This window comes from Schistocerca cancellata, chromosome 7 (genome assembly GCF_023864275.1).
Source record: "Schistocerca cancellata isolate TAMUIC-IGC-003103 chromosome 7, iqSchCanc2.1, whole genome shotgun sequence".
Taxonomy (NCBI): Eukaryota; Metazoa; Arthropoda; class Insecta; order Orthoptera; family Acrididae; genus Schistocerca; species Schistocerca cancellata.
Window position 1 is genome coordinate 502364572 of NC_064632.1, and position 22506 is coordinate 502387077.

The 22506-nt window shown below is 42.7% G+C and overlaps 1 protein-coding gene across 1 annotated transcript in view; it reads left to right on the forward strand.

Annotated features, from left to right (window-relative positions):
- The window catches only part of LOC126092861 (facilitated trehalose transporter Tret1-like), a 70080-nt gene that overhangs the window by 14224 nt on the left and 33350 nt on the right, over nt 1-22506 (forward strand). Inside the window, exon 2 of the mRNA XM_049908591.1 lies at nt 13498-13777. Within this exon, the coding sequence (XP_049764548.1) occupies nt 13498-13777 (280 nt within the window). The remainder of the gene's footprint in view (nt 1-13497; nt 13778-22506) is intronic.

Genomic DNA, 22506 nt, shown 5'->3' on the forward strand with positions numbered 1-22506 from the left:
ATTCGTGAAATGGTCTTAAGGGAAAATCCCCACTTCATCGGTACCTCGGAGATGCTGTGTTCCTTCGCTCGTGTGCCGACTGTAACACCTCGTTCAAACTCACTTAAATCTTGATAACCTGCCATTGTAGCACCAGAAACCTATCTAACAACTGAGCCAGATACTTGTTGTCTTATATAGGCGTTGCCGACCGCAGCGCCGTATTCTGCCTGTTTACATGTCTCTGTAAGTCAATATGCATGCCTATATTAGTTTCTTTGGCATTTCATTGTATATAACTTACCTTGCGTTTTAGATACACTGTCACAAATCCTACTGTAGAAATAGCAACATGTTGTATCATTATATACAGCCATACGCAGTGAATTGATTGTGCGTGTTACTGTGGACATCTTAGCAGTCTATATATGTTCACGAAGTTGGAATAAGACATTCAGCTAAGTGAAACAACTTCACTGCCCCAGTACTAAAATACAATTCTGACCTATCTCCCTATTCTACTACACACAGTTGTAGTAGCAACGTAAATGTTTAAACAAAATGTGACAGATATATTTACGACTGGGTAATCATCGTATAAAACACCCTGATATGTTTCTCCCTGACTAAAGAACATAGTATTAAGCTGTTAGTTACGTCATCATGGTGGTACTATGTCGTTTGCATACTAACAGTCGGTTTTTACATTATATCCCCTGCTCTATTTTTTCTGTTGTGTCATAAATTGGCAAACAACCATTTGTTTGTTAAAGTTACAGAAAATCTAGTTCTATACACAAGTATACAGGGAAAGCATTTGCTAATGTGTACCCATCTGCTAAAACCTATCTCAAGGTCATCCACACGTTATAGTGACCACTTTATGAGGGTAATTTCTGAAATTAACAGTTGATTGACATTTCCTTGTTTACCGTCTTCGGTTGTTCACCTGGGCATCACATCTTAAAAAGATACATGGCCGATACTTTATTAAATATACGCCACCAAATTTGTTCCGTAAGCAAATGTTCTTAAGTGCAGAGTGCGACTAAGTGTACAAAAGACAAATGTATGTTTCATGTCACATCGACCTTATTAAATATCCTATTAAGCTGCTGTTTGCAACTCCATGGTAGTGCTAGACATTTTATGTATAAGTATTAATAAATATCTACACTTAAGTAAATGTATCATTGCTAAAGAAATATCCTCCACATTCTACAAAGATATAGCAACGATCTTGACAGACGCAATCTATTAAGAAGTCGAAATTATGAGTTAAAAACCTTTCTCACCTGAACGGACTAGAAATCAATGACTTTGTACGAATTTTGTCTCAAAATCGGTAACAGATTCTCTTAGGATTCCCAATAGTATTCTTGGTTACAGGTAAGCTTACAGAACTGCGACAGTTTACTCCTTACATCTCCATTTTACAACAAAATTGTGGAAATCTACACTGATGACAGTAAAATCTTCAGGCATTTAGTAGAATACTACAAACATTGCAAATTACAATTGCATAGCTGTATGGGAATTTTATAAATTTTCCAGGAAACTGAATTCTCAAACAAACTTCGGGCTTTCAGCCGCTCGTCATTGAACGATTCTGACTGTGCACCTGCCAATCATCACCAGGCCAGCCATCGACTGACGATGAGTTGCTCCATTCCTCCTTGTTCAAGTTGGCGGACGGACCACACTTCAAGGCGGCAGCGCCCTCGCTGGTGGAACTGCGGAACTCAGATGTCTTCTGCGTTACTGCTCGCCGCGACCGTTGGCGCACTCTTTCGTCTTCGAATAGAACCAGCCGTGTAGATGAGGGTGTTCCACGCATTGTTAAACTGGTAACTGCTATCACAGCTCATTAGGTTTTGCGCCAGTTTCCACGGATCCTTCAATAATGGAGTCCCAAAAATATGTAGCTGTGGTCAGAATCACTGTTGCATCATAAAGGCTAAAACTCCGCCCGAACACAGGTCATGGGGCCCAAAGATACCGACCTGCCGCCGTAACATTCTCAGCCCACAGGCGTCGCTGGATGAGGATTTGGAGGGGCATGTGGTCAGCACACCGCTCTCCTGGCCATTTGTTAGTTTACGAGACCGGAGCCACTACTTCTCAATAACGTAGCTCCTCAGTTTGCCTCACAAGGTCAGACTGCAGCCCCCTTGCCATCAGCGCTCGGCAGACAGGATGGTCACCCATCCAAGTGATAGCCCAGACCGACAGCTCTTAACTTCGGTGATCTGACGGGATCCGGTGTATTTTCATGGACATTCAATGAGGACGGCAAGGCCGTCTCCATTGAATGTCCATGAGAATACAGTGTTCGGCAACAGCGGGCTTGCTTGTTTGCAAAAGGCGAGTGCCACGTTGATGTTCAGTGCACCGTTACTTCATAGTGCGTGTGGTCTGTCCCATGTAAGCCATATCACACTGATACGGTATTTTGTAAATTACGGCCTTCCGTAATAACAAGTCGTCCGTCACCGATCCCAAAACGTCTGCAGTCTTACACGGTGGACGAAAAACAGCTTCCACTTCAAATTTACAGAAGAACCTTGCTATTTTAAACGAAATGTGCCCACAAAAGTTGTTGTTGTTATGGTCTTCAGTCCTAAGACTGGTTTGATGCAGCTCTCCATGCTACTCTATCCTGTGCAAGCTTCTTCATCTCCCAGTACCTACTGCAACCTACATCCTTCTGAATCTGCTTAGTGTATTCATCTCTTGGTCTCCCCCTACGATTTTTTCCCTCCACGCTGCCCTCCAATACTAAATTGGTGATCCCTTGATGCCTCAGAACATGTCCTACCAACCGATCCCTTCTTCTGGTCAAGTTGTGCCACAAACTTCTCTTCTCCCCAATCCTGTTCAATACTTCCTCATTAGTTATGTGATCTACCCATCTAATCTTCAACATTCTTCTGTAGCACCACATTTCGAAAGCAAAAGTAAGAAAGGCTAAAGATTTTGCCGCGTGTTCTCCTTTTTATCAACTTCCCGATTCTCGATTTTAAGTGACAGTGTCCATTTAATCTGCTGGGTGGAATACCCACTCTTTCTGAGCACTGACTTCAGGTTGGCGAGTTCTTTAGGTAAATTATCCAGTTCTGAGACGGTGTGAGCTCTGTGTACGAGTGTTTCAAGCACGCTCATAGACCCATCGTTCTTTCGTCTAACCCAGACATCCAAGAAAGGCATATAACCGTCTTTTTCTATTTTCACGGTTAACCGAATGTTGTTATGAATGGAGTTGAGGTGGAGAAGAAATTCCGTCAGTTCACCTTCTCCACGAGGCCACACAATGGAAGTATCGTCCACGTACCTCCAAAACATAGCTGGTTTGAGGACAACTGTTTCAAGCTCTCCCTCCTCGTAATCTTGCATAAAACGGTTGGCCACCAAGGGAGACAGAGGGCCGCCCATGGCGACGCAGTCAGTCTGTTTAAAATATTCTTGATTGAACGTAAGAGAGGTTGAGGATAGTCGATGCTGAAACAAAGCAGCGATGACGGCCTCAAACATTTTACCAATTAGTGCCAATGAATATGCGAGGGGGACCGTTGTAAAAAGTGATACTACATCAAAGCTAACCCAACGGTCAGAACTGCTTAGACGGAAAGCCTCATGTCCACTGATAAAGTGGACGAAGTTACGGGTGTGATGGCATTTCCCCACCAACGATCTCAGCAACGAAGCAAAATGTTTGAATAAATCATACTTAGGCGCTTCATTGTTGCCCACTATTGGATGTAATAGAACACTTTCGTTGGAAATTTTGGAAAAGCCATACAATCTTCGTAGTATACAACCATGTGGTCTTAATTTCGTAAAGATCTCCTGAGGTACTGAAGGAGTAATTTAACAGTGCTGAAGTTTTCCGTTGCACATCTCCTGTAGGGTCGTATTGGACCCTAGAGGTAGAGTCGCTTAGCACACAATGCATCTTATCGTCAGACACACTACAAGGTAAAAAATCGGATGCATTATCTTTGTCAGCCTTCAGTACCACTACATAAGGGGCCTCTCTGAGATTTCGTAATCTTTGCAGAAAGGGCTTCACTACAATTTTTCCTACAATAAGGTCCTGTTCTTGTTTCTGTAGCACTAACAGTTTGCGCATATCGAGAGAGAGAATACGGAAATCATGCTGCTCAGTATTTGCAGGCGTTTCTGGCGTTGCAGGCGTTACAGGCTGCATCTACATCTACATGGATCCTCTGCAAATCGCATTTAAGTGCCTGGCAGAGGGTTCATCGAACCACCTTCACAATTCTCTGTTATTCCGATCTCGTATAGCGTGCGGAAAGAACGAACACCTATATCTTTCCGTACGAGGTCTGATTTCTCTTATTTTATAGTGGTGATCGTTTCTCCGTCTGTAGGTAGGTGTCAACAAAATATTTTCGCATTCGGAGGAGAAAGTTGGTGACTGGAATTTCGTGAGGAGATTCCGACCGAACGTAAAACACCTTTCTTTTAATGATGTCCAGCCCAAATCCTGTACCATTGCTGTGCCACTCTCTCCCATATTTCTCGATAATGCTAAACGTGCTGCCCTTCTGTGAACTTTTTCGATGTACTCCGTCACTACTATCTGGTAAGGACCCCACACCGCGCGGCAGTGTTCTAAAAGACGACGGACAAGCGTAGTGTAGGAAGTCTCCTTAGCAGATCTGTTACATTTTCTAAGTGCCCTAACAATAAAACGCAATCTTTGGTTAGCCTTCCCCGCAAAGTTTTCTATGTGTTCCTTCCAATTTAAGTTGTTCGTAATTGTAATACCTAGGTATTTAGTTGAATTTACGGCTTTTAGATTAGACTGATTTATCGTGTAACCGAAGTTTAACGAATTCCTTTTAGCACTCATGTGGATGACCTCACACTTTTCATTATTCAGGTTCAACTGCCATTTTTCGCAGCATTCAGATATCTTTTCTAAATCATTTTGCAATTTGTTTTGATCTTCTGATGACTTTATTACTCGATAAACGACAGTATCATTCACAAACAACCTGAGACGGCTGCTCAGATTGTCTCCCAAATCGTTTATATAGATAAGTAACAGCAAAGGACCTATAACACTTCCTTGGGGAACGCCAGAAATCCCTTCTGTTTTACTCGATGACTTTCCGTCAATTACTACGAACTGTGACCTCTTTGACAGGAAATTACAAATCCAGTCACATAACCGATAAATCGATAGCTAGGGCAAGCTGAATCACACTGCATAAGGAAATGGTGCGGACACAAGATTGAATCCTATGCGACTCCCTTTGTGATTTCTTCCCAATTACTAAAATTTTCTACCCATTCAACATTGTTTCAATTATTCAAACAACATTTTGCATTTTGCAAGTTAAGTACATACAGACGGTAGGTATGTATAACCATGAATTCCACAAAACTTTAGTTTTTCTACAAGAGTAACACGCTTGCCTCGCAAAGATCACAAAAAATATCAACTGGCGATGTTTTAAATTTAAATCTTGGACTATTTGATGAACGAATGTGTAAATAGCATTCTCAATCGAGCAACCCTTCTTGAATCAAATCTATGGTATGCGAAGCAAATTGTTCCTATGTAAGTGTAATACTACTCTTGGACAATTAATTTTTCAAATTTTTGGAAAAAGAAATGGGATGATAATTGTTTAAGTTTGGCTTGTCACCTTTCACATGAAGAGATTTAACAACTACTTATTTTAACCTATCTGGGAAAATTTCCTGTGCCAGTTCTTCATTACGTACAGGAATGAGGACATTACTTGTTAATTGGGAAAAATTTTTCAGAATTCTGTTTGAAATTCAATCAGCACCACATGAGCTTTTGTTCTTCAGAATTTTTAGAATTCTGTTAATTTCAGCGAAGGATGTTGGTTAAAGTTTTGTGGAATGACATTTCGAATTTATTCCTTTGATCCTTCAATTTGACCATTTAATCCTGTTTCTTCTGCTACATTTAGAAAGTAATTGTTATAAGTACTTACAACTTGTGAATTATCAATCCCAACACTATCGTTTATTTTGTTATGGTATCTTGTATTCTGATTGGCTCTCTATTCAGTTGTTTGATAATATACCACATAATTTTAATCTTATTATCTCCATTATCTATTTCCGTCAGGACGTGCATGAATTTTAATGATTTTCCTTAAAATACTACAAAAGTTTTTGTAATATACAAGTAATGTCAGATCTAACTTAATGTGGCCTTTATACAAAATTTGCTCTTCCTGTTATATGCGATTTTAATTCCCTTCTATAGCCATGAGTTACTTTTCTTTGATGGGTCTTTTTAGAAGAGTAACTTTCAAATATTGACAGAAATTTACTGCGGAACAAAATTAATTTGACGTTAGCATGTCTTCCTACGTACACATCTTTACATTCCATCGCTTTTAACTTCCTCTCAAAACATTTTAGCCTGTTCTCATTAATAGGCCTCCCTGCTATATCTGAACCTCCATCAGGGCTGTAAGGTGTCATATTGTTTATTTCCATTAGTTTTTCATTGTGATCAGATACTCCATTAACGATTGGATACTCATTAATTGCTGCAGCCTGAGCACTGTCTATAAAAATACTACCAGTGTCCTACTATCTTACTGTACACGAGATGGAAAGATGACTACTCAAATTAGAGTGAAACACCACAGTAGTGATTCTGTTTCACTTTTCCTGTCAGTATCTTTTAAGAAATCTACACTGATATCTCCAAAAACTACTGTTTCTTCTTGTCTTCCAATTACCTAAATAATGCATCCAGATTTTTCACAAACAACTGAAAAATTTCTAGAGTTAATCTGTAGACTGTTACAATTACTCTGTAGAAACAACTCACAAGCATATGCTTCTAAGTTATGATCAATAGAAATACAACTTTTAAATTTGTTGTAACTCTTCCTTTTCCGATGTAAACTCTCCATGAAAATGATGCTAGACTATAATCCCTCATATTTAACTTCTCCATCCCTGCAGCAATGTGGTTCCAGATGCTTACAGATCTTTAATCACTGAACATAGTCATCAAAAACAGCCTAAAGAGATTGGTGGTTTGTAGTTTGTATAATTTTAGAAGATTATTCTCCACAACACAATCAAATATATAGTGGAGCGCCACAGAAAATGGTATAGGCATGCGTATTCAAATACTGAGATTTGTAAACAGGCAGGATTGTCAACACCTATATAAGACAAATAAGTGTTTGGCGCAGCTGTTAGATCGGCTATTGCTGCTACAATATCTGGTTATCAAGATTTAAGTGAGTTTAAAAGGTGTCTTATAGACGAAGCATGGGCGATGGGACACAGCATCTCCGAGGTAGCGATGAAGGGGGATTTTCCCGTACGACCATTTCACGAGTATACCGTAAATATCAGGAATCCGGTAAGACATCCGCGACATCGCTGCGGCCGGAAAAATGATCCTGCAAAACGGGACCAACGATGACCGAAGAGAATCGTTCAACGTGACAGAAGTACAACCGTTCCTCATATTGCTGCAGATTTCGTTGTTGGGCCAGGAACAAGTGTCAGCGTGCGAACCATTCAACGAAACATCGTCGATATAGGCTTTCGGAGCCGAAGGCCCACTCATTACTCTTGATGACTGCACGAACAAAGCTTTACATCTCGCCTGGGCCTGTCAACGCCGACATTGGACTGTTGATGACTGGAAACATGTTGCCTGGTAGGACGAGTCTCGTTTAAAATTGCATCGAGCGGATGGACGTGTACGGTGTATGGAGACAACTTCATGAATCCATGGACCCTGCATGTCAGCAGGGGACTGTTTAAGCTGGTGGAGGCTCTATAAGGGGGTGGGGCGTGTGCAGTTGGAGTGATATGGGACTCTGATACATCTCGATACGACGCTGACAGGTGACACGTACGTAAGCAGCCTGTCTGATCACCGGCATCCATTCACGTCCACTGCGCATTCCGGAAGACTTGGACAATTCCAGCAGGACAAAGCGGCCCCACACGTCCATGATTGCTACAGAGTGGCTACAGGAACATTCTTCTCAGTTTAAACACATCCGCTGGTCACCAAACTTCCGACACATGAACATTATTGAGCATATCTGGGATGCTCAGAAGAGATTTCCACCCTCTCGTACTCTTACGGACTTATGGACAGCGCTGAAGGATTCATGTCGTCAATTTCCTCCAGCACTACTTCAGATATTTGTGGAGTCCATGCCACGTAGTGCTGCGGCACTTCTGCGTGCTTGCGGGGGCCTTGCACGATATTAGGCAGGTGTACCAGTTTCTTTGCCCTTTCAGTGTACATATTACTGAATTATGACTGGTTCCCACAAACAAAATTAGTCCAATGGTCTTGGGAAAAATAACCAGTCTGCCAAATTATTACAGATTTTACTCCATTTAACACTCTCACTGTTAGAGACGTGCCCTTTGCATTCCGTCCTTGGGCGGCTTTTGTTATAGCTGTACTCCTCGCTAAGTATTGGTGCTCGTGCGGCGATACGGTGTTCTGGTCGATATGAAATACTTATTATCTGATGATTCGAAAACAACTAGGTGAAAATATCGACTCTTTCACATCTTCAATTCTGATGTATTCACTTAATATAGAAGTGAATTTATATTCGTTAATCGTCATACTTACTGCGCTGCACCAAGTTAAGCGAAACATTGCACGAAATTTTGAAGTTTGCATTGCGTAAACTTTGTGTGCGGTTGATTTCAATTCGTACATTGTAGTGAATGAAATGTACGTAAGGTAAAGAATTTTTTTATAAATTTGAGAGAAAAGCGATATCTCTGTCCCTTCTCAAGTTATTGGGTTTTATATCAAATGGACGGCTGAGCGTGACGCGCATAGATCCGTCCATGAGGACTGGCCGGCAGCTAAGAATTACTCCTCATCTGTTTTCTAGAAAACTGTTAGGTAAAAAAAATTGATTCTTTCTCACATCTCACAATCTGATATCTTCGTATCATAAAGGACTGAATTTCTTTTCGTTACATCTCATTGTTACAATGCTGCATGAAATTAAGTAAAACATTACGTGAAATTTTAAAGATTTTGCAGGGGTACAAACGCATTGCGTAAACTTTGCATATGATTGATTTTAGATCGTAGAAGCAAATAAAATGTAGATACCGAAACTTTATTTAAAACTGAGAGCTAAAGGATATTTCATTTCTTTGTAGAGTTATTGGGTTCTATAACCGAAGGACGGACGCGCCCTACACGCCCCTTCACGTCCTTGCGCATCGCGAAACGTGGTCATAACTATCGTCATATCTCATAAACTGTTCGAGGCCTCGGGCCGAATCATAGTACGCAATGAGTCAGATATATAGTATGATAAATACTCGAAATGTTTTTATTCACCTTCATATGTAAGTAACTCATCCGCGGCAGAGAGACGTCGGCAGCTCACGACGCATACAAATGTCCAAAGCACTGTAAAAAAAAAAAAAAAAAAACCTAAGTGGCGCGCGCATACACGTCCACAGCATCTGGGGAACGCCGTACCAAGATTTGTACACACACTACCACAGAAGCGGAAGGGCGAAGTGCAGTTAACATGTTTTGCACGTTGAAAAGAATACTGTGGTATATGACGACAACGATTGTCATAAACTACTGCTGAAAAGACAACAGGACGAGGCAATTGTGTGGGCGAGTCTTGTACATTACATTAAACACAGTGTATGGGAAAGTTTGGAGATGATGAACCAGTACAGAATACCAGCATTTTCTGTTAATACCGATGGAAAGTGTCCATATCTTGGAACACTCACAGAAATCAATGGTTCCATGGACACTTACTACACCGAAGAATACAGCAATTTTCTTAGAAATATCCGTTCACATTTGGATTTGTTTAAAGGGGGGTACGACGTCAAACGGGACGACTTGGAGCCGGAGAGACGCCACAGGACATTTTAATTTCCACTGTCTATACTTTTAAAAATAAATTCATAAAAAAATTGTCAGAATGACCAGAAAGGACTCAGGATTTACACTTATAGTGGTGGAAGTTCAAAAATATAAGAAAATAATGTATTTTTTTACATTTGTATTTCACCTTTTTTCACTTACCATTGGCTGCATTTGTTGCTATAGGTACACTTTTTTTCATAAGTAAGGGCGATTCTTCGATGAATTTTGCACAGCATAAAAACCATACTTACAGGTGTATTAAACTCTAGAATTTTCCAAATCTATTAAAAACTGTGGTAAAAATTGAGATAATTAACTATAAAATTTGAGTTTTTTCTAAACATGAAGTTCAAAGCTGTGCAAAATTCATCGAAGAATCTCTCTTACTTATGAAGAAACGTGTACCTATAGCAACAAACGCAGCCAATAGAAGTGAAAAAATGATGAACTTTCACATGTAAAACAAAATGATTTTGTTATGTTTTTGAACTTCCACTGCTATGATTGTGAAACCTGAATCCTTCCTGGTCATGCTGACATAGTTTTATGAATTTATTCGTAAAAGTATAGACAGTGGAAACTAAAATGTCCTGTGGTGTCTCTCCTGCTCCAAGACGGCCCGTTTGACGTCCTACCCCCCCCCCCCTCAAAAAGTATGGTTATATTGCACCTAAATGTGGTATACTGGACATCATGCATATTGCATTACCACAGGTCGTAAGGAAAAGTACATGGGAGCAGAACAGGAAATAAAATCGCTAATACAGTTACGATAAATCCCCAGGGGTTGCAGAGTATGAGTAGATCCAGTGCAAAACAGTGTAAAATTGTTATGGAGACGCTAGACAACAAACTCTATTGGCCTTTGGTACAAGACACATGTCGCTTATCACTGGATGAACACTGTTTCACTTCAGATAGTTACTCACTGGGTAACATAACTTCCATGTATGTCTTGTGAAATGACCACAATGAGTAATTATTGTTTGTAAAAAGATTTACCAACAATAATTCTTCCCAAGTGAATATAGCAAAACACAGTCTTCATTTCGAGCAGTAAACTCACCCCATATTTATGTACACCAGTAGATATTCAGATACTTACAATAAGTGTCTACATACAATGTCGATAACAAAGGACACTATGAGCAGCTGATAGGACCATAAATTATTTACCACACAACTGGAGAAGAAACATAGGTTAAATGACTGCTGTACTCTACACCAAAAATCATATGATGGTATGTGGGTGTTATGTATCTGATTTTTTTAGTATAATACATATAAAAACTATATCATCATCTGGCAAAAGCACATATATACAATGTTATCTATTGTAAACAGTATAGGGAGTGTAGGTATGGATTATGTCAGGGTTGAAAGGTAAATCAGTTATGTTTTCCCATAAGAAATCATTGTAGTTTTTAGGAATTTATTTTTGTCATTGTGATATCAGTCTGCATAACCAGTAACAGGTTGCAGGTTGGGACAATTTTCTGTGCAGTGGAACGAGGGTATTCCATCATGACAGAAATCACTTTCTGAAGTGGCAAGGCGAAATATCTCATGAAACAGAATAGACTACTGCCCATTAAAATTGCTGCACCAAGAACAAATGCAGATGATAAGCAGGTATTCATTGGACAAATATATTATACTAGAACTGACATGTGATTACATTTTCACGCAATTTGCGTGCATAGACCCTGAGATATCAGTACACGGAATAACCACCTCTGGCTGTAACAACGGCCTTGATACGCCTGGGCATTGAGTCAAACAGAGCTTGTATGGCGTGTACATGTACAGCTGACGTTTTCAGTTGGTGAAAAATCTGGAGAATGTGCTGGCCAGGGCAGCAGTCGAACATTTTCTGTATCCAGGAAGGCCCGTACAGGACCTGCACATGCGGTCGTGTATTATTCTGCTGAAATGTAGGGTTTCGCATGGATCGAATGAAGGGTACAGCCACGGGTCGTAACACATCTAAAATGTAACGTCCACTGTTCAAAGTGTCGTCAATGCGAACAAGAGGTGACCGAGACGTGTAACCGATGGCACCCCATACCATCACGTCGGGTGATACACCACTATGGCGATGACGTATACACGCTTCCAATGTGCGTTCACCGCGCTGTCGCCAAACACGGATGCGACCATCATGATGCTGTAAACAGATCCTGGATTCATCCGAAAAAATGACGTTTTGCCATTCGTGCACCCAGGTTCGTCGTTGAGTACACCATCGCAGGCGCTCCTGTCTGTGATGCAGTGTCAAGGGTAACCGCAGTCGAGCTGATAGTCCATGCTGCTGCAAACGTCCTCGAACTGTTGTTGTCGTGCAAAGGTCCCCATCTGTTGACTCAGGAATCGAGACGTGGCTGCACGATCCGTTGTGGCCATGCGGATAAGATGCCTGTCATCTCGACTGCTAGTGATACGAGGCCGTTGGGATCCAGCTTGGCGTTCCGTATTTCCCTCCTGAACCCACCGATTCCATATTCTGCTAACAGTCGTTGGATCTCGACCAACGCGAGCAGCAATGTCGCGATACGATAAACCGCAATCGCGATAAGCTACAATCCGACCTTTATCAAAGTCGGAAACGTGATGGTACGCATTTCTCCTCCTTACACAAGGCATCACAACAACATTTCATCAGACAATGCCGGTCAACTGCTGTTTGTGTATGAGAAATGGGTTGGAAACTTTCCTCATGTCAGCACGTTGTAGGTGTCACCACCGGCGCCAAACTTGTGCGAATGCTCTGAAAAGCTAATCATTTGCATATCACAGCATCGTCTCCCCGTCGGTTAAATTTCGCGCCTGTAGCACGTCATCTTCTTGGTGTAGCTATTTTAATGGTCAGTAGTGTATTATCTGACAGGAATACCATACAGTACTATAAATGAGGACTGAGAGGTGTACTTTCTTTAATAGGTTCTCTACACATCGGAAGTTTTCTGGCAATAAAACACAGTTCTTTCAGGTCCTTCTCTCTAAGGAAGCACCAGTCCTACCTGTTGTGATTTCCTTACAATATCAGTAGCAGGGAGGCAATGCTCCAGCAATAAGACATATGCCTAATCATGGCCTTCATGAATCTGCTTCGATGTAGAGTGGCAAAAAAAGCTCACCATTTTGCTTGGGGTTGGATCGGCCACAGCCTTCATCCAAGGAGTCACATTCCCTGGCGCTCACTGTGGCTGACATGGTTTCGCATCGTAGACATGAGTCTAGTGGTGTCAACCATGGCCATACAACGTCTGTGAGGTGGGCAGTTTTGACTTTCCCAGCATTTGTAACTCATCCAGTTGGTCTAGAAAAGTGAGGAAGAGAAGGCAAGCAGGGAAGAAGGTGGGGGAGGAGAGACCTTGACCTTGCGGGCTGCCTGAGCCAGGAACTACACTGTCCCTTTACTTGCCTCAAAGCTGATTGCTCCCATCTAGGTTCTCAACAAAGGGAACAGAATTACAGTGACATTAAACACCTTATCTGAACTTTTTTTTAGTGATACTATCTCGTAAAGTTTCCAAGTAATGGGGTGTATAGCCAGTACTTCGCATGTGCCGGCCCTCCTCGGCTTGCAGGGTGCTGGCTGCTGTGCAGTGTGCCGGCAGTCTGATGCTTACGACGCTGTACGTCAGCGAGACGGCCAGCGATGAGGTGCGAGGCAGCTTGGGCTGCATGCTGCCCCTGCTGTGCAACGGCGGCATCCTGTTTGCTTACATCATCGGCGCCTTCCTGCCTTACTACGTCGTCCTGTACGTGAACGTCGCTCCTGTGGCCATCTTCTGGTTCTGTTTTGCCTTCATGCCGGAGACCCCGTACAGGCTGGCATCTACTCATCGATATCAAGAGGCAAGAAAGGTAATGATGTTGCGTGGCCTTCCTTTAGTGGCTTTATCAAAACAACCGTGAAAAAGATTTATTGCTACAAATCGCGTTACTGTTTGAAAAAACACTGCCATTTACTTACACTTTTTGAAGTTTCCACACTAAGTCTGGAAGCTTTTTTCCAGTTATGAAAATCAGGGCAATCTTAGGACTTAATCTTGGGTTTCCTGCTCTTGGCAAACTGTCACTTTAACGATATGGCTCTCTGATAATGAGTACAGACCTGACCCTAACCTTTATTGTCACTGTGGTAGTACCATATGTGAAAAAGAGCCAGAATTTATTTAATTATGGGGTGTCAGGGTGCCTCAGGCCCGCCTGGTTGGCCGTGCGGTCTGACGCACGGCTTTCTGGGCGGGAAGGAGCGCCGGTCCGCGGCACGAATCCGCCCGACGGATTTCTGTCGAGGTCCGGTGAACCGGCCAGTCTGTGGATGGTTTTTAGGCGGTTTTCCATCTGCCTCGGCGAATGCGCGCTGGTTCCCCTTATTCCGCCCCAGTTAAACTATGTCAGCGATTGCTGCCCAAACAAGTTCTCCACGTACGCGTACACCACCATTACTCTACCACTTAAACATAGGGGTTACACTCGTCTGGTGTGAGACGTTTCCTGGGGGGTCCACCGGCGGGCCGAACCGCATAATAACCCGGGGTTCGGTGTGAGGTGGCGGAGGGGTGAAATATACTGCGGTAGTCATCGTGGGGTTGTGGACCACTGTGGCTGCGGCGGGGATGGAGCCTCTCCGTCGTTTGTAGGTCCCCAGTTAACATACAATACAATTCAATACAAGCATGCACCACGTATGATAGGAGACTGCGGCTAACGGTGTCTTCAGGATCCATACCAATTGAATTTAAATGAGATAAATGGAGCTATTTATTTGTCTATTTACGTATTTATTTCAGCTGTTACCAATTATTTACGCATTTATTTCACCTAACCAGACATCCTTTGTGAGCCAACACATCCGGACTCAAGACATTCTCCGGCAGAGAAAATTGTGTACAAAGTTTCTGCTAGACACCTCGACTCCAAAACAAAAACGACGCGTGGACACCTCCGCAATTTGACTGAAATGCAAAATGCGGAATATCATTTTCTGGAAAAAAAAATCATCATAGTAATGAATACGAATCTACCGCGAAACAATGAAGTCCAGAAATTAACGTGAACGGTCAATGCTTTGACGACATTACGACAGTCAAGCCTGTGTGACATGCGAGTTGCCGGCCGGAGTAGCCGAGCGGTTCTAGGCACTTCAGTCTGGAACCACGCGACCGCTACGGTCGCAGGTTCGAATCCTACCTCGGGCATGGATGTGTGTGATGTCCTTAGGTTAGTTAGGTTTAAGTAGTTATAAGTTCTAGGGGACTGATGACAGACGTTAAGTCCCATAGTGCTCAGAGCCATTTGAACCATTTTTGACATGCGAGTTGAAAAACGCCTCACAGAAGGTCTCTTCTGACAGTTTCACATGGTTGTATGAACGTTTTGTGCGCTGCACTGAAGTGGAGGAGAGAGACTATGTAAAACATCTGAAGAATCTCCAAATCAGTTATCAGATTCACAAGTAGTATGTTACGACGCATGTCGGGCTATGATATATAAACTGGTGCCAGGTGTTCACGTTTCGACACCTGGCTGAATATGTTAAATAAAAAATAAGGTGCCTTAGAGTCCTAAAGGTAGGATTTTCTCTTTGGAAATCTAACAATCCTAGTCTTTGGACAAGTCGCCCTGAGATTTCGATGTAGATAAGGTACAATGAACAGGTGGAGCTTTCTTTTCTAATACAGTGAACAAATGGAGCAGTTATTTATAGTGTACAGAAGGAACAAAGGAAGAGGAAGAAGTTGGGAGATCCTTCGCCACAGTTATTAGACCACAGTTAGCAGTCCGCTGCAGTATACACAAAGCACGACACAAAGCTTTACGCCACGCCTGCAACACCGACATTGGACTATTGATGGCTGGAAACATGTTGCCTGGTCGGACGGGTCCCATTTCAAATTGTATCGACCGTATGGACGTGTACGGGTATGAAAACAATCCACAGACCCTGCATGTCAGCAAGGGACTGTTCAAGCTGGTGGAGGCTCTGTAATGCCGTGGGGCGTGTGTAGTTGGAGGGATATGGGATCTCTGATACGTCAAGATCGACTCTGACAGGTGACATGTACGTAAGCACCCTCTTTGATCACCTGCATCCGTTCATGTCCACTGTGCATTCCAAAGAATTTGGGCAATTCCAGCAGGACAATGCGACACCCCTCATGTCCATAATTGATACAGAGTGGTTCCAGGAACACTCTTCTGAGTTTAACCACTTCGGCTGGCCACCAGCCTCCCCAGAGATTATTGAGCGTACCTGGGATACCTTGCACGTGCTATTCAGAAGAGATCTCCACCCGCTCGTATTCTTACTGATTTATGGACAGCCCTGCAGGATTAATGTTGTCAGTTCCCTGCAGCACTACTTCAGACGTTATTCGAGTCCATGCCACGTAATGCTGCCGCAGTTCTTCGTGCTCGCGGCGGCCCTACACGATACCAGTTTCTTCGGTTCTTCAGTGTATAACAGAGAGCCTAATGGAGGATGTGTCTTCAGAGTCACAATTCCAACCAGCCTTTCCGACCAATGTGGAGAATGTTGTAGCATCTCCCGAATCTGGCAAAAAACTTTCTGGGCCTGAGGATTTTGGAAATTCAGTGTGAGTATTCTTCGGGATGGACAATTTGATAAACCCATAAGTGTGACATGATGAAAGTGCCTCAGATCAAGAACAAGAAACAGTTCTAGTATCGAATGGTGAAATTAACTCGCGAAAAAGAAAGTGCGGATGACAGTGATCGAGTAGGGAAAAGATAAGGGCAAACTTACGAAGAACACTTTGGAATTTTATTATTCTTGTTTGAGAAAACTCTATGATCAACACTTTTTTTTCTGATCAACACTTTTCGGGAATACACAAAATAAAAGCAATTCTAACAGAGTTAAAGAGGAAACAGCTGGACGGTTTGAAGGTAAAATCGTGAATGCAAACAAATTTACAAGACGAAAATGCCTCACATACGGAAAACGAAGAATGAGAAGAAAATATTTATGAATGAACTACGTGTTGCGAACAAGGAAATTCTTCTACAACACAAAAAATTATAATTAATGTATTTCGTGGGTTATTAAGGACTTACACAGTTGGTCTGAAGAATGGAGTTCCAGGGTCAAATAAACACAGCAGAGGAAAGGGAATACAGTACTAAACTGACTATCGCAGATGTTGAAAGTGACCAAAATTCATATCTTGGCACTTGTGGGCACTGGTGAGGAAGTTGCTGAAGGGGGATCGAAGCTGGACTACTGGAACTGCTGAAATCTCACCCGTACAGTTCTACTGCAGTTCTTGAAGACTATGGTATATATTACATATACCTTAGACTCGAGGGCTCCCGACACAAATTAATCACACACTGACAGATCAGGTGACCTGGATGACAAGCTAGGGCAGCAACTAGACTGACCTCTGCTAACAGTTCTGTCATGAAAATTGCATAAATGTACTGCAAGGTTCAGCTGGCTGTATGGACGGATTCTCCATTCTGTATGAAGTAAATGTAGGTCTTTTCCTCCTCCGTTAAAGCTGCCACAAATGGTATCCAATAGTCTGGGCCACTTCCATTTGCCCCACCCTGTATAGTGCAACTAAATACAATGAGCCGTCTACAGTGTAGTCACAGAGTCTGATAACAGTGTGTCGTTGACAACATTTTCTAGTGACGAATATCTGTATGTCAATGTCGGAATCTCAGAGTAGCGAGATTGGAAGAAATGGACAGGGAGTGGGGACAGGTGGTACTTGTTGAGAACGTGGATCGGTCATGAGGCGTGCCGAGATAGTTCACGAAGTTGCAGTAACACTGTCTTCCGGATGGAGCAGTGGTTAACACACCTGCCTACTAAGGAGGAGACCCAGGGTTCGAATAGGCGTCCATTATACATTTTTACTCGTCGCTGCTGATTCTGCTTAATGTCCCGATGCAGCCAACATCGGTAATCTCTTTCCTTTCCTTTCCTTTCCTTTCCTTTCCTTTCCTTTCCTTTCCTTTCCTTTCCTTTCCTTTCCTTTCCTTTCCTCACCCCCCCACCCCCCCCAACCCACTTTCAAAATACTATGAAGAAGATAGAGATTAGAATACCTTCAGTAAATAATCGTGGACATAGATTGCAAGTGACACTCTGAAATGAAGAATTTTGGTCAGGAGAGGAATTTGTGGCCGGTCGCTGATGACTAAAACAGAAAAGTGGAATTTCATTCCTATTTCTCCTCCCCCCCCCCCCTTTGGGAGCTTTACCTTTGCTGTCTGGCAGTGTTAAGTCATTCTGGAATGAAATACATTAGAAGCGGAGGGAAGAAAAAGCGAAATGGCTGCATAAAAATGCGAAAAAATCTAAAAAAGAAATGCTAGTTAGGACTTATTCAACATACATAAAAGTGCAAGAGGAATTCCACCGAGGAGAGACAGGTAGAAGGAGTACACTGAAGCCATGGCCGAGGAATAAATTGTCTGATGACGTGATAGACGAAGAAATGGTAGTCGATATGGAGGATACAGGGGCTCCAATATTAAAGTGAGAGTTTAAAAGGACTTTGGAAAACTTGCAGTCAAATAAAGTGGAAGTCATTGATAACGTTCCATAGGAATTTCTGATATCATTGGAGGAAGCGGCAACAAACGAGTAATCAAGTCAATGTGTACAGTCTATGAGATTGGCGACAAATTATCCGACTCTGTGCGAGACCTAACGAGCAGTCCGCTTGAGAACTAAGGCATTAAAGTTGCCGAGAAGAGTAACACACAGAGACGTATTAGTATCAGACATCCACCTTAGTTTGAGAAGGAAACTTCTGAGAATTTACGTCTGGAGCATAGCATTGTATGGCAATGAGACGTGTATTATCGGAAAACCGGAACGGAATAGAATGGAAGAATTTGAGATGTGGTGCTACAGGAGGACTTTGAAAACCTGGGTATTTTATAAGAAATTAGGAGTTCCTTCGCCGAATCGTCGAGGAGTTAAACATGCGGAAAATACTGACAAGAAGAGGGGAGAGGATGGTATGATATCTGTTGAGACATCAGGAAATAATTTCCTTGTTCGTAGAGAGAGCTGTAAGTTGTATAAACTATAGGGAAAGAAAAGGACGGGAATACATCCAACAAGTAACTGAGGACGTTGGGTGCAAATTCAGAAGAGGTTGATACATTAGAGGCATTCGCGGTGGGCCCCATCAAACCTCTCGGAGGAGTGAGACTCAACAGCTTTGCACCATGAGATATAGGCCAGTGTGTGTCAGCTTCCAGTAAACAGAATGCTCTAACAGCCCATCTGGTTTTCGTTCGAGCAAAATACCTTAAAATTTTCTTTTTTCTCTACATCCCAGCTGTGAAACAGATAGTAAGATGTATTCTCTTCATACCAACAATGAACAGGTGGAGAGCTTCGATATCACTTCGAAAGGTATCTATGAAGCATTAATCCAAGGATGTCGCGACGGAAAAATACGTTCTCAAATAACTCAGTCCATATTTTGTTTGATACTGTACATGACCGCAATTTTGGAATTAAATGTTGCCATCGTGCAGAGACCAATAGTTTTCGAAAGTCAAGAAATACTGCGTTCTCCCTATTGCCTTGAGCATGGATTTCAAGATATCACATGAGAAACGCTCAGCGTTAAACACCAGAAATTTGGAAAAAATCATTTTTTGTGCCACCAGCTTTACAATTTTATTTAGTCTCTACCGGTTTCGTTACTGGCCACTGTCTTCAGATGAGATACTGCAAGGTGCAAAGCAGGATAACACAAGTACATGCTTTCCTACAATGTTACAACATGAAAGTAGGTGCAAAAGTTCTTGAAGCATGACGTATTATTTACGTGTACACCAATTATTCAAAAATACGTCTCTGCCAAATACGGTAACATCTATGTGAGGAATTATCATAAAAATTGATTTACTGAATTTTCACTTTAGGAGATTTACACAATCAAAATGAGTAAACATGTACACTCTTATTAATATTAAGTTACTTAATATTAATTTAGCTGTATTAATTTTTAACATTGAAATTTTATCTTTGAACTGATGATGATGATGATGACAATGTTTGGTTTGTGGGGCGCTCAATTGCGCAGTTATCAGCGCCTGTACGAAGTCCCAATCTTAACGCAGTCTAGTCTCGCCACTTTCCCGATGATAATGAAATCAAGAGCATAAAGCAAACACCCAGTCGGCGGTTGGAGAAAATCCCCGACACACCGGGAATCAGGAACCCGTGATCCAGAGGCAGCAACACTAGGCACTTTTTTTTGGGTGCCTTCCTGACGCCCAAATGGAGGGCTAGGAGGCAGAGTGGGCAGGTGTCGCAACCCGAGGTCTGGCTACCATGTCCCATTCCACCCTCCAGGAAGTGTAGCGAACGTGGAGTAGAGATACAATGAACATCAATGGTTTATTTAGTTATTTCCATTTTTTATCAACATTAATGCCACGGAGAATAGCAGGAAGCCTGCGAACCTGCGTCGCGGTCGCGAGGAGAAGAGCTCAGCAAGACATCAGACTCAATGAGATTATCGACTTTTTCCGAGGATACTCCGATGACCAGAGAATATAAGTGTGTAAGAGGCAGGGATCAACTCTTTATGACAGGAACACCCAGGTCTGGGATGGGTTAAAGAACACATTGCAAAGGAAATTGAAGAAAAATAGTCTGTATTTTGGATTACAGACAACTGCACTATGGCGTTCGTTAAGGAACTGCCAAAAATCAAGGATACTTTTCTCGCCATCAGTAAACAGATAATGATCTGCGCGTCCACAAAACCCACTTCACAGAATTCGTCTTGGCTTGTGTGGAGTATCCTGCGTCCGGAAATAGCACTTCCATAGACATCTGATGAAGTATCGTGCAGGTAATTACGGACAACATCTGTCGCACCTATAAACAGACACCCATTGCCGATCTGCACACCGGGCGATGCTCACCTGTGTCCAAAACATCATAGATGATACACAACGGGGTATCTGCGAGATGAATCCGGTGAAGACGTGTGTGGCATACTTGTTTCCCAATTATTCAAAAACAGTCTTAATCGCATTTATTATTATTATTATACCGCCAACCGGTTTCAACCCGACGTAGGGGTCATCTGCTGGGCGTTTACACCACTGGTCGACTGCTGGTGGTGTCACTCCTGTCTACATAACGGCAGGAAACTATGCGTTTCAGGAGTGACACCACCAGCAGTCGACCAGTGGTGTAAACGCCCAGAAGATGACCCCTATGTCGGGTTGAAACCGGCTGGCGGTATAATAACAATAAATGCGATTAAGACTGTTTTTGAATAATTGATTAATCGTACTAATCGCTGCTTCATCTCCACAACCATGTTGCCCAAAAATACTTGCTTCCCATTGACACTAAGGTACGATGCAGACTGGACGTCAGTGTCGAGAAAAGGAGCGCACACCGATCGTCAAACAGCAAGCAAATCGACATGGGAATGCATCCCCTCAACCAAATTCGGTGACCTGTGCTGCTGAAGAAAACCACAGATCGTCTCCGTGGATGTCAAGTGAGCTGGCATTATAGTAGTACGGAAGTAGCTCAGTTCAACGTGGCGGAAGTAAAAGAACGGCGGCGGTTCAAATGGCTCTGAGCACTATGGGACTTAACATCTATGGTCATCAGTCCCCTAGAACTTAGAACTGATTAAACCTAACTAACCTAAGGACAGCACACAACACCCATCCATCACGAGGTAGAGAAAATCCCTGACTCCGCCGGGAATCGAACCCGGGAACCCGGGAGTGGGAAACGAGAACGCTACCGCACGACCACGAGCTGCGGGCAACGGCGGCGGGACAACCGAAAGCGAGATAGGTGCTGAGAGTGGGTGTGGCACGAGGGCTTCCAGCAATAAGATAATTAGGCACGTAGGACGACGGTGCCACAACGCCATTTGAGAGCCACTGAAATAGGCACACGATACAGACATAAACCGCCCCTGCACTGCGGAAGGGTTAGGGTCTCGTACCTTATCAGGGTGCATCGCGAGAAAACGCGCTAAACACGGGAATTTTTCATTGTTTCAGTTTTTCAGTTAAAACTGACATTCTAAGAAAAAATATTAGTGTATCCCGCTACTGCAGTATAATACTGCAGAAATAAAACATAAACGAGAGAAAAAAAATGAAGTAAAACTGAAGGTGCAAAGGAACAATGCACACACAAGCGTCTGCCAACAGCAAAACGTATCGAGGGCTTTACGACGATGGCTGGGCGGTACTTCGTAACAACAAACTGCTTCCGATGAGTGTGACGTCATAACTGTTTACATTAGGTTCGTTTTAGTCGTTGCCAGCGGGTTCATGCGCAGTTTGGTCGCCTATGAGCAGCACTTTATCCTTGATCCTGCTTCTGGCTGCTTAAAATGTGGCTGTTAGCTATATCGGCGCGACAGAAAAAATTTTCCGTCGCGCCCAAGCTGCCAGATTCGCGCATGCGTAGAGCAGTCTGTGTTGTTGAGTCGTTACTTTTGGTACGTTTTCTTCAATTACCTATCTATCGAACAGTGAAAGACTATCACCGGTAGACACCTGGCGGGGATAACTGATTAAGTGATAATTGATCAGTTATA